This window comes from Callorhinchus milii, unplaced genomic scaffold, assembly GCF_018977255.1.
Source record: "Callorhinchus milii isolate IMCB2004 unplaced genomic scaffold, IMCB_Cmil_1.0 Scaffold6, whole genome shotgun sequence".
Taxonomy (NCBI): domain Eukaryota; kingdom Metazoa; phylum Chordata; class Chondrichthyes; order Chimaeriformes; family Callorhinchidae; genus Callorhinchus; species Callorhinchus milii.
The window spans coordinates 20,384,758-20,398,602 of NW_024704747.1; the positions used below are offsets into that span (position 1 = coordinate 20,384,758).

The following is a 13,845-nucleotide window of genomic DNA, read 5'->3' on the forward strand; positions in this document are numbered from 1 at the left end:
ATTTTAGTTGCATCTTTTGAATGATGTCTTTTCTAAGCATGTTTATGTCTTATGTGCGTATGTCTATGAAAAAGCTTTGAGATATTATCATATGTGAAAGGCATTATATAAATGCAACTTGCTATTGCTGCGTTAGTAATTTCCGCACAATTGATGCTGAAACACTTTGTAATACATTGCAGATCATTCATCCAATATCCATGCACATTAGTTATCGCAGCTTTAGCAAGTTTCCTTACTCCACACGCGCACATCTCTGTTTACCTAACAATAAGCAGGAACCTGGTTGTTAGTCTATTGGCGGATCGCATTCCGGCATTAATAATCTCTTCCAAAAAAAGGTATAAATAAAAATAATTTGGTCACTCAATCCACAACTGTTTGTGGGACACTGCTGTGGCTACACGTGTTTTGTCCACACAATATACAGTCACTCCACTTTACAGTATATTCTGTGTAGCGCTTTGAGACGTCTTGAAGACATGATAAGGTGCATTACCAAATGCAAGGATTATTATTAAATCTCGCAACAGAGTCTTTCATAGCGTTTCTCTGCTTCCCTTTTGTCTCCATTAAGATCATCTCTGCTTTCCTCCCTCCTACGCCTGGTAAGGTTCCACTTGCTGCTGTGTATTTTAACACCTTGTCTGTGCTTCTCAGTTTCTAGTACAGTAGTCAATACTTGTATTCAATAAAGAATTTGGTCACATTGTAAGATCCCAAAACACTTTGCACTATGAGGTTTTCTTTAGGGCAATTGAAATATTGTTTTCACAGATGTGCAAGAAGTAAACTTTTTGCCTCATCTCCCAAAGTATACAATAAAAGCAAAGATAATTAAAAAGGCAAATCATTCATTTTATATCAGGTTAACCTTCATCTCGGTTAACCTTACAGTGGTGATCCTCACTCTCTAAACAAAATTGCTACAATCTCACAATCTGGTTTATTCTTTTAGTATTTGAGTTTCCCAATTTCCTTCACTGCCTGTGCATAGTAACGTGATGCTTTCTTATTGCAGTTATTTGCAATTAACTCAGTGCCCATTCCTCCTCATTACCTCACAGTCATATATTACTCCTTTTGACCCATTTCTTAATTTGACTTCTGCTCTGGGATGGTTTAAAATAGTCGTCCTTATTTTCTTGCATAGAAGTTATGTGTTTGCTATGGGAAGACTGCCATTTAAAAAAAATTTTTTTACACAGTGCATTGCTACTTTAAGAGAACTGCTGGTAGATTTTAATCATGCAAGTAATTTAATTTTTAAAAGATAATTATTGAAAAAAAAGGTTTGCCCTTTGAGTTGTTTTTTAAATCGGCTCCTGTGAGAGGTTAATGATGCTTCTGATGAGGTGGTATGCAATTCACAGTTATTTACGATAGTGTTATATTATGACTTGGAACAGCGCCATTCAGTTCACCCTTTACCATTGACACTAGTTTCTAATGTTCTCAAAGTGGCAGAATGTTACCAACTCAACTGCAAGAGATTGTTTTTGGGGGGGGAGGGAGGATGTTTTAGAAAGTAAAACTGCTGCCAAATTCATTTCCTATATTTTTTTCCCAAATAATTGCAGTAAACCCTCTCAATTTTAAAATGCCGTAATAATTTAGTTTTACATATCTTGCTAATCAAAAGTTATTTTGGTACCACTATTTCTTCTCATGGGATTTTCTGGGATCACAAGATTATACTATTCTGCAAGCCTTTAGAGTATCCAGTATCCTGTTTTACTCACTTCAATGAGAATTAAGTGATATTTACACAATATCTTATATTCCTTGTTTCACACTCAACAGTTTCAAACCCAAAGCTCCAGGAGGATTTTTAATGCTATTTCTTAACATTCTGACATTTTGGCTGACCAGACAGGTTGGATAATTGGATTGGTGACTCTAGGGCTCATGCACCTGAAACTATGTATCAACAAACGTTTGGTCTCCCCTGTCCTTGTGTAATGAGGTTTGCCACTCATCAGCAGGACAGCTTGATGAATCGCCACAAAATCATGTAACATTGGAACAGCTGGTCAAGCATGCCGGGCTCCAGAAGGGAAGGGGAAATAATAGTCAATCTCTGGCTGAGGCACTGTTCCTGGTACCGTGAGCAGTTGTTCTCTGGTGACTGTTCACAAAGCAACTGATTGTATTTTTAATGTGCATCCTTGGTACAATCCTGCACAATCCGCAAAACATGAATGCTCACAGTCAAATTGGTCGATTGATATGATGTAGAGGATGGTACGGATATCAATTTGCCTTTCGCTTTTAGCACCCACTCCATCACAGTCACGAGATCACTGCCACAGTTAGTAAGTAGCCTTTCAAGAGCACATTGAGTGAATGCATCAATGAACACAAGTTCAGCAGAAGATTTGCATACTACTGGATCATTGCCAGACTGGATCTCAGCTGTGATACGTTTCTTGGTCTGAGCACTTCCACAATGGCTTTGACTTTCTCTGGAGTTGGATGAAGCGCATTCATGATGTGGCCCAGATATTAATCCCGAGGCTGCATAAGTTTGCACTGCCCTACCCTCCTTGGCTTGTCAATCTTCGAAATACAGAAGAGTCTCTTCAGATGCTCAAACTGACGGTTTTTTTTCCAGGATGAGAATGTCACCTATGCAGTACAAGACATAATCCAGACTTTGCAAAACCTGGTCCATTAATGGGGCTTTTGCAAAATCAAAAGAAAATGGTTATAGTGGCAATGCTCACCTAGGTCTGGTGGGTCTGATACAGTTTGATAATGTTCACTTAGAATGGGAAACCTTATTTTCCCTCTATTTAACCCTCTACATATTATCAAAGTGGGTGAAACTTACTCCAATGCAGAGCGTAAAACTTGAAGAGCAATGATGTACCTATGATTACCAGACATGGCAAAGTATATCCTATTAATGCTGTTATTATTAATAACATTAATTAATTAATTATTAATGTACCTTTTGCAATGAGATTAGCAATGAGATGAGCATGATGAGTTGGTGAGGTATGCTCCTCGGCAAATAATAATAATAATAATCCTTGCATTTGATATAGCGCTTTTCACGTCGGGAGGACGTCCCAAAGCGCTTCACAGAACACACTGTAAAGTGAATTGACTATATATTTGTGGGCGAACGCGGCAGCCAATTGCGCACAGCAATGTCCCACAAACAGTCGTAGATTGAAAATGACCAATTTTTATTATTGTTTTTTGGTTTTGGAGGGATTATTATTAGGCGTGTGGAGTAAGGAAACTTGCCCAAGGTTTCGCCCTCTGCCTGGAATTGAACTCAGGTCTCTCGCTTGCAAAGCGAGTGCTCTAACCACTGAGCTATGGGACAAAGCAACTGAATGAAATTTTGGCATTACTAATTGGCTAATGGCCACAGTTCCTCTGTTAGGATTCTGAGAAATGGGGAACCCCTCAATTCCTGTTGAACATCTCACACTTCAGAATCAAAAACAAATTGCATTGCTATCATGTCTTTCACATCGGGAGGACGTGCTGGATATGAAGGATTTGCACCTCAGCTGGGGGTTGGTGTCAAGAGGGGTGGAGGACAAGGGGGAAGGGGTGTGGAGATGGCAGGCTGACTGAAAGCATGGTCAAAGAGAAAGGTCTTGAAACGGGCCTTGAAGGAGGCAAGGGAGGGGGCAAGGCAGAGGAGCTCCAGGATACAGTTCTAGTTTGTGGAGGCAGAAAGGGCTAAAGTCCCAACTGCCAATGGTGGAGCAGGCAGGACGCGGGACATAGAGCAGGCCAGTGCTCCCCGAGCAGAGGGAGCGGACAGGTTGGTAATGTTTTAGAATCAGACCTAAATCTCTGCAAACTGGGTGTCACATCAAAAAACTAATGGGACGCCTGAAAATCCTAAATAATGCTCTCTGCCATCCATCCATGACCAAACCAGCAATCGGGGACCACCATTGTAAAACTGGCACAACAAACGTACCAATAAAACTCTGTTTGGGACATCCTCCCGACGTGAAAGTTGCTATACAAATGTCATTTTGTTGTTGTTGCTGAAATTTACTCCCATCACAAAGCAGAGTGAGCAATGATGCAGAAATTGGAGGCTTATCCATTTGTTGAAAACTAAAGTGTGCTATGAGTTGAAACGGCTTGTCTAAATGCACACAAAATAAATTGCACAAAAAATGTGTTTGCTCCTAAAATATATAATGTACATCACATAGTAAATATGTGTGATTTTCCAACCATGCTCTTTTTTCAAAATTATGTTTCATCTACAAAATACCCAGTCACTACACTTTATAATTAGTCCAGGATGATTATTATTATGTAATGCACGTCAAGCACCAAAGTGAAAATTGAACCAAACTGGTTATGCTTACATTTTGCTGATTGGTGGCATTGGGATACAACTTCAAAAAGCAACACATTCTAATTCCAGAATCATTAAAGATCTATTTTCCTTCGAGGTGTGAAACATGAAATATGGGACACTGTCAGTGGCTTTATCACTGGGACCATTCAATTGCATTAAGGTGGAACAGGACTGAATCTGTTTCCCACAGTTTTCAATAACACTGTCCACAGGCGGGAATTGATTCATACGAATTAAATCAACTTTTAGTGTTATTTCTATTTACGCAAGTCATTAATTTGGGAAATGTTTATGATTTTAATCTACTGTGTGTGTGGATGACCTTGATTATTCAGTAGATAGAGATGCTGCTATTTCACAATTTTTGCCAGCTCAGTAACAGGCAACCATAAAGCTTTGTGTTCCAGGGATTTTCTCACTAAAACTGTGCAATTTATAATCAATATCCTTCGATGGGCACGCAGACAAAATATTAACTTTTTCTACTTTCATATAGAACAATAACGAAACGCGGTGCAGTAGATGTCAAATTAAATACCCGATCTGGGATAAATGGTTCACAGAGCAAGATCCGAAATGGAACCTCATATGAACTTTCACATGCTTTACAGCTTCTTGGAGCACTTAACAATGGCATCGCTTGACACTGAGCCTGGGAGAAGGAGGGAGGCACCAAAGGCAAGGTGGAAGAGGAAAGTCTTCAGATGGAAAAAACCTACCTCTAGTGGCGAATTCTCTTCCCAAATAAATCAGTCGTTCTCTTTGTGCCACTACATTGTGGGAGAGCTGTAGACAACAGCTGATGCCCTTTGCACTTTTCTATGTTTGTAATCTTTCCCTTTGAAGAAACCAGCAATGGTGAGTTGAGACACTGACTCAGCCCACCGTTAAATATCTATTGTAAATTGCATAATCTACTAGAGTATTTTGAAATGTGTTCTGCAATACTGTTAACTTTTCTCTGCCAGTCAAGCTGTTTGATATAAATCTTCAACTTCCCAACATACACATGTGTAGCATATGGTCCCAACTCTCCAGGTATTAATGCTTTAACCTTACTCATATTAATGCTCATATTGTGCAATTTCTTGCAGACCTTGTTTCAGCTCTCCCTAGTTCCCGAGACAGCTACACAGTACCACACTTCCCACCTGACATGTCCTCAGTCTGGGGGAAGGATGGTGGAGAGGGGGAAAGAGTGGGGCGTTCCTTTACCTTAACTCCAGCAATTATTCACTGGAGTCTTGCAGGCCTCGGGTGGAAGTTTTTGTGCGCACCTTGTGATATTTTCACTTCAAACGCTGCACTCTACATCTGTTTTAACAGATATTTTGAAGTATCATCAACACAGTTTAACAATATAAAATATTCTTCAGCCTCCCTTTCGGCTGATAAGTTTTGGTTAACAGTATTGAAGTGTTTCATTTACTAATAGACTTTAGTTACTGTTGCTTCAGAAAGCTTATTAAATGGGATTTGGGTCCTATATTTTTAAGATATAGAGGATTTTTGAATTCAAGTCTCCCAGAGGGCAAGTCCTTCATAAATAGACAACCCAGAACCCAATGGGTATCAAGGCAAACTCTTAAATTACTATTCTTATCTACAACACTCTACAATTTTGGCACAACACATCAACTCCGTTGGTTAGTGCAATGCGCATCTGTCTGGCTAGTGGCAAGGAGTCACTATGTCATAGGCAGTGTATCAAATGCAAGGATTAGTGCTATGAAGTACATGCCCAAAGGAAAGGTACTTGGAGATTATTGGATACAAGGTGCCAGCCAGCGGACATCTCTGTTATTTCCTATCAAACTCTTCTGCTTCTACGCATCCTGTCATGATGCATTATTGGCTGGTGGACTATAGCATGCTGAATTCATTCAAGAACATCACGAGACAGTGTGATTCACGATTTATTTAACTTTGTTTATATTAAATTAAAAATATATTTTTGACAGATTCATGTAACAAAAACAAAGAACAGTCTTCAAATTGTACAGTATGGATGATGCCTAAGCTGGAAGCTGCTGCATTATATTTGCTGCAAGTTTTACAGTAAGTAGCTCTACCCAAGCGCTCAAATAAGAACTTAGGGAGGGGGAGATGCACTGTAAATGAGCACAAAAGGACCAGTTATAGAAAATGATCATTGTATTTTTTTAAACAAAAGAGCTTAAATGCTAAAATAGTGGCTAAAGAGAATTTTAACTTCAAAGTTAGTACAGTTATTGGTATTGCAATGGTGCATAATACAGTTGCTTTTCTTGCCTGGTTTACAAAAGTTAATTAACAGTACACCACACACTGAGCTACAGTTTCCTACAGCTAAAGCCAAATGCAGAAGTTAAACACATCACATTAATTAGTGCTGAACACATAATCACAAATAATGTCTGCATTACTATTTTCCGTGAATTTTTAAAAAACAATCCACAGTCCAAGTACATATATACAAAACAACCCTAAAGACAATTATGCTCCAAATAAAACAGTTGCACAAATTAAAAGCAAGTGACCATTATTTACAAATGCATCTAGCCGTTTCTTCAACTGTCTATAAAAAATACTATTCACATTTTCCGTTTAACATAGTAATTACTCATTATCAACAGCTGCTCAGAAGTTTCATACATCGACCCTTTCAGCTGCAGTGCCTGTGCAGCTAAATATCTGTAGTGCCTTTTTTTCCCACAAAGAGAACACCTTCATTACCCAAGTTTACAAGAACCTTTTTTGTGATGCTGTGGTCATCCCAAAAATATATTTCATCTTTGGAGTTTTCCATTCAAACTGCATTATTTAGAGTAACCTATGTGAGAAAATCACCTGACGTTTGACATCCATACATGATAGCTTGATAGTTTCAGTGAAATTTTCAGTACAGTATTCCAGTTAAGAGTGGCTAAATTATTGGGTTCCTAGAATCAATGGTCCAGGAATTCCTCTATACAGAATTAAATCTTCTAAACACTAATACTGCACACTGATTCTGTGCAAATAAACATATTTTTGTGAAACATAAGGATCAACACCCAGAAATGTAAAATTACAGACAATGTTAAGAAATGCACATAGCAGGTGAAGAGTAATAAGCAAATTCTACTGCAGGGTTTCCAATGCAACAAGACTCTTTCCTTCAGCAGTCAGACAGCTAATGTGCTTATCTCAGTCGGATAGGCTAAGAGGCCCAAAGCGTTATGCACTGAATACTGCAGTGTGCCTCGACTTTTCAACCCACATTATTGACTTCTTCTATGCTGAGTCAACTTCCTAGAGCCCATTTATCAGACAAATGCAAGTGCCCTGTTCTAAACAATTTGGAGGATGGGCTGCTCAATAAATGGGAGTTGTCCCAAACTGGTCATGTTCGGAGGTCTTCAATTACTCAGGACAATGACATGCGCAGGCTCTGCCTGAAACATGACCCTGCAATAGACAACTGAAGGCGTCCGTCCTATTGTCACTCTGAAATGATCCGCATTTAGTTCTAATCAAGATGATAGACCCTCCATTTACTACAATCTACTCTGCCCACTGACAAACCTGGCAGCTCAGAGATTAGCCACTGACAAATCTGACAGCTCAGACAATGAAATGAGACTGAAACACACTTACATTTTTATGTTGATGTCTTTTGGAAGTGCAGAGAATGTTTTATTTAAGGTGGCTTCAACATACTTGCAATTTGGTCTATCAGATAGGTTTTTGCGGTGAGTACCTGATAGGCAAGCAACAAAGCTGTGCTTGTAATCAACTACTAACTATCTGCTAGGTGGTTAGACTACAGTATCCTCTACTGTTTGAAACTGCGTCACCCTAAAGCTTAATTTCAGAGCCTGCAGTGTTGTTGAAGAAAGTGATAGATAGCTTTCCATCTAAGATGAATCAAAACCAGCTGCAGATTATGATTTTCCTTTTACAAACTCAAAAGAAAACTCAAAACACACGGCGATTTCTCATGAAGGTTGGAAGCGAGTTAGATCTGAGGATGCTTCATTCAGAAACTAAACTGAGGAAAGCAAGGCTACGGATTGTGGGAATGGAGGAAAGAAAAGCACTGCAAGTCTGAACGCAATTTTATCTCCAGCAGCTGATGGATTGTAACACCTTAAAAGAGCCTTCAGTCCATTTGTATGAGATTTCTCACTCCTGTCCAGTGGAATCAGCCATTCCCAAAGCTGGTCATCAACCAGCAACTGCAAGCTTTCTTGTAAACCTTGAACGTCAGCTGTGATGGGTCCATTAATACTATCAGTGACTTGTATAGCCTCTGAGTCCAGTGTGCAACAGCAGCACTTTAAAGGTGTCCCCGTTCGCTGCCGTCTGTGCCGATTACATGCCTGCTATGGTGCAACCAAGAAATACATTGATTGTGATTGTTTTTGATTACTCTTATCGTTTAGCATGTTGATGCGTTGTACGCTTCCTGCAATAATGTCATCTGCACTGGTCAGGGAGCACGATGGTAGAGCGCAACAGATTGTTCAGCACCTATTCCCAGCATATACCACTAACAATAATCCTGCATTGGACTTGTAAGACCATGACAGGAAACATAATTTAAACTGCGCAAGTCTGACAGAATGCTAGGGCTCTAAAAATAACAAGACTCAAGTACAATGAACTAAAACTGTTACACTTGATGTAATACTATAACCTAGAAGCCAAGAAATTGTTGCTGTAGTATCACTACTGCATGAATGCAAAAGACTTATCCTCTTACCTTCATCTCTGTAGTGAACATGGGATATCTAACATGGCCCATGAGAGGTAGATGTCTAATGCTCCCTATATGGCAGAATCCATAGCAGCATCCATTACAGTAACCATTAATAAAGAAACTCTAGTTTGTACCACTATCTCCAACCATTTAAATATTCATTGTATTTAGCATCAATAGATTCTATTCCAAACCATCTCTGTGCCTTCAACTCTCTCCTGGGCTCCTCATTCATTTCCTACTAACAATAAATCTCACTCTACTTTCCATCTTATATCTCCTTACACTGGGGAGCACTGCTGGCTATTGTCCCATCACATGGAGCAGGAAACTGCATTTTTGTGCTTGGTAGAAGTACACGTTCGATCACTTACACAACATTTATTGTTGTGCAAGTTACTTTCCAAATCCTTGGGCAGTTTGGAACTATTTGGATGCAGCCTCACAAGTTAGACAGCAAAACGAAGAACGAAAGGACTACATTTTTTAAAGAAGTTTACCTGAAAATAAATTACTTGCAAATAATCAACTAATTCCTATTGTAATTAGCTGTCACATTCCATTGTATTATTTGTGGGTTCAAGCCAAGGTGAGACTTACAGAGGAGCTTCGTAGATGAGGCTGACATTGCAGTGCAGTACTGGAGGATGTGCTGCATTGCCAGTGATGCCGTTTCAAATGAAAATATTAAACCGAGTTCCTGTCTGTCTGCTGACACTAAGGATTTCGTGAAACTATTCCAAAAAGAGAAAGGAAGTTCCTCAATGTGTCCTGGCCAATAACTATTCAGAATAATTGGTTACTCACCTCAAGGCTGTTAATGGGACCTTGCTAGCACAAATTGCTGCTTGCATTTGCCTACAAAAATAATCACTACAAAAGTAATTACTGTAAAGCACTGTGCGATACGACTTGAAAAAGCACTATAAAATGTAAGTTCTTTTCTTATCTGATTGCAGTACATATACCTGTTCTCCATAACCCCTAGTATCTTTCCCTGCCTTTTCACCACAACTCTTAATATCCTTAATTACATCTATAGGAACTAATCCACAGGAACTTATCTTCCATTTAGAGGAACTTATCTCTACAAATTGCCAAAAGATAGCCAGCTGCCCAGTGCCATTTCAGGGTTGTTTTGTACCAGTTATAGTTGCATGAATCTAGCTAAAGATTGGAAAAGCAGCATATCCATAGACATAGATAATATTAATCTCAGTAACAAAGATGATTGGCAGTGCTCATGTGTGGTTGTCAAAGACAATATGAATCCTTCCATTAAATTCTCAGCTATAAAACATTTGCACAGCTTCTATTTTTTTCAGAATTATGAACTGCTGTTTGTTTCCTAATGTTTCAAAAGTTATTCATTATTTTTGTATTAAATTACGTAACTTTACAAAAAGAACATCTCTGCTACATATCCATATATGAAGTTGCCTTCATTAGTTACTTAGCAAGATTAAAAATGAGAATCTACCTCATCTAGTACAAACCTCACTTAACTTCTTTCATTCAAGTAAATAGCAGCAAGCTATTTCAATAATGAAAGTCAACATTGTGATGAAGTTCATTGCTGAGCACCCAGACACGTTTGGTGCACCTGGTTTAGCTCCTGCACCAAACCTTATCCGACATGTAGGTTTTAACCCTTTCCCCAAGATTATTCCAGTAGACTTGTAATGTTAAACCCATTCCCCCATCTTGTTCCACTGTTGAAAAATCTTATTGCACTAGAGGGCATTAGGCTCCATCTATTTCACGTGACCTTCACTGAATGCCCCATGCAATTGCTAACTCCAAGCACTCCTTCTTACGCAATGTATCTAGACAGCAGTAAAACCTAAAGGCAGGTTAATAGGTTAATACTTTCTTGGAAACATTTTGTTCAAACCTCTTAGGATGTTCGCTGGTGAAAGGGTTAAAATTCATTGGATTTACTTTGCCGGGGGGGAGGAGGGGGGGGAATCATCAGGATTTCATCCTATAAATGCTGAGTTCTCCAGGTATCTATTTTCCTTCTGACACCCCCCGCCCCCACCAAAAAGTAGTATTTTTGTGGCAACCAAAAAAGAGGGCCAATGCATTTTGTTCTGTGAGTGCAATCGTCCTCCAAAGGACCGTCCTTGATAAAAGGTTAATATGAAAGGTTAATCCAAAGAGCTACATTTTTGGTATTTCCACAGTTATCCTTCATTTTGCTGGTTGTAACCATATTGCTTTCAACAGTCCAGGCTATGAATGGTCCAACCAAAAGGACCACGGCTCAATTTTGATAAAATAGAACTCCTTCTGTGCAGACATGTTATGTTCGTTGTCCGTGCTGTTACCTTCAACATTCTCATTCTAGACCATATCGAGGATATGAGTTTATGGTTTGATGAGGAAATCCAGATAGCTGGAGTTCCCTTCCCGCTGCAGGGTTACACCACTGTATTCCTCTGTCCGTATGATGGCAGTACAGTCCCTGGCTTTAGCGAAAACTCTGAAAGATATTCAGGGTTCTCTGCTACAATGGGCTTGATCCGTCCATTCTGCTTGTAAAAAAACTTTGTGCTGTAATCCTTCAGGTACTCAGGGTTATGTACGGCAGTCTTGGGTGGGAAACTGTGGTTCCAGTAGTCAGGATTGTCAAAAGCCTTGTCAACTTTTTCTGAAATGGCAATCTTATTATCCTGCAGATATTCTGGGTTCTCAACCGCATTGACAAAAGTGTTGAGATAGAGGGGCTCGTTCACGTACTCATCTTCTGTGTTCTGCTGCCCCTCTGGGACATTGTGGTACTCTGGGTTGTCCAACGCGTGGATGTCACCGTTCTTTCGAAGGGTAACAAACGGGTTCTCCTCCACCGGGTTCAGATACTCTGCAAAAGTGAAGGAAATAATAAGAACTCTGTACCGGAACTCATGGCATCAGAATAAAATGCAAGACAACGCAAAGCAAACAAACTGGAGAACAATCCTGCGTGTCTTTCAATTGCAACCTGAATCCATGGACATGTATAAATACACGTTCAACTGTAACTGAATCTTATAAGAGCACATGCGAGGTTGGGATTAAGAAATCTGTTCAGCCTATTTGATCTCATCTTTCTAGAATCTTTAAGCGCTCCGAGACGCCGTCCAGCGTGAAGGGCGCTATATAAATGCAAGTTGTTGTTGTAGAATAACAACTTCTTATCACCTTCCCATTGCATGTATCATATATGGCTTTCTGCCCAAGTCTAGTGTTGAAGATGGTCACTAAAAACAGGTAACTCAAAGCTGTTTAATGTAATTACAATTCTATAATTTACAATTACAATTCTATAATTTAATTTTATCAGCATAAAGAGCACCTTGGAGTAGACCTAGCTGGTAATATGTAGAAAATATAAAGCAAAAAGGTATCAACATGTTTAAGAGAACACCTGATGCATGCTTGAGGAAGATGGAAATAGAGGGATGTGGGAGAGGGAAATAGAAGGGATGGAGGCTAGTGTGGAGTACAAGCACTGGCATGGACTAGCAATCTGAACGGCCTGTTTCCCTGCCGTATCATTCCATGTAATTCTAGGTAAACCCCTCACACTCCTAGAATGAAGGTAAATAGCACTGTCCTGTTAGTCATATCATGATTTCTAAATTAATCCCGTCGCTTGCGAGGCACAATAGCAGTTTTCATTGCGCAGATTCCATCACTTCTGAGTACGGGGGAAACAGAAACCATGGAAAGACTCATTTATGAACACAATTTTTTTCCTATATTTCTGAGGAATCATCAAAAAAACTTTTTCTCCCCCCACCCCCCTCTCATGATATTGTATAAAACCTGCATTGTTATAATTATTTGTATTTGGAATATGTAAACTCTCCGAAATGTTCCGAGCCGCAGGAGTTTGCATACTGATGTGGTTCACAGCAGGCGAACCCTAGGGGTATTCACAAGTTGGCTAATTGTTTCCTAGATGCCCTCCTGTACAATGACCCAAAGCTGCACGGCCCCACAATTTGTTGCACTCTATCCTGAGAAATGATTCAAAATTGAAACAAAAATCAATCCGTAATCCTCTTTAATTATGGAGGCATTAAGGAGAATACTATAAACGTTTCAATTTCCATTCTGAACTGTCAGTCAGACGTACAGAACCAGCAGCAGCAATGGAGCCCCAGTTACAGCTAACGCTGACTAAAGTAAACAAGGACAGCACACTTTACATTACTGTCTGAGTAACAGAATTGGAGTCGAGTCTCTCTTCCCTTCCCCAATTTAGAGCTACTTTTGTGAAGTTTATTTTACCAAGTAAATTGTGAAGTTAATCTTCTTTTAAAATGAAATAGAAAAAAGATATTGGAAAGTGCCAAAAAATACCAATACAGCACAAATTTCCATTTATGCGATTCCGTTCACATCGGATGGAGGTCCCAAGCTGCTTAACAGAACCGCTGGGCATCTGAATATGTAACAAATAGAGATTTTTTGTTTTCCTGACATTACCAACCTGTGCGAGTTGGTTTAGACTTGGGATCCACTGCGGATGATCTCGCATGGACTCTCTCCTCCAATGTGCCACAGCCTCGTTCACTAACACCTGGAGAGGAGAGTTCAAACATATCATAATAAAGATCTTTTCCATGCAAGGCCTTTTGAATATGCATTAAAAATAAGACGATGACACTTAGGATTTAAAGATGGCTCATTTCAGATGAATTATTGGAATAAGACTGAATTTCAACAACGTACCACCTGCCCCAAAGTAGTTGAGAGCCCTATTCGGTGCCTACCTGGGAGTAACAGA

General features: G+C 39.5%; 1 protein-coding gene across 1 annotated transcript in view; it reads right to left on the bottom strand.

The window, feature by feature from the left end:
- Positions 1-6,248: 6,248 nt before the first annotated feature.
- LOC103182941 (receptor tyrosine-protein kinase erbB-4) overlaps positions 6,249-13,845 on the bottom strand; it is a 374,750-nt gene continuing 367,153 nt past the window's right edge. The window contains exons 28-29 of the mRNA XM_007900138.2: positions 13,549-13,638; positions 6,249-11,931 (exon numbers count right to left, since the gene is read on the bottom strand). Coding sequence (XP_007898329.1) covers positions 11,492-11,931; positions 13,549-13,638 — 530 coding nt within the window. The 3' untranslated portion in view covers positions 6,249-11,491. The remainder of the gene's footprint in view (positions 11,932-13,548; positions 13,639-13,845) is intronic.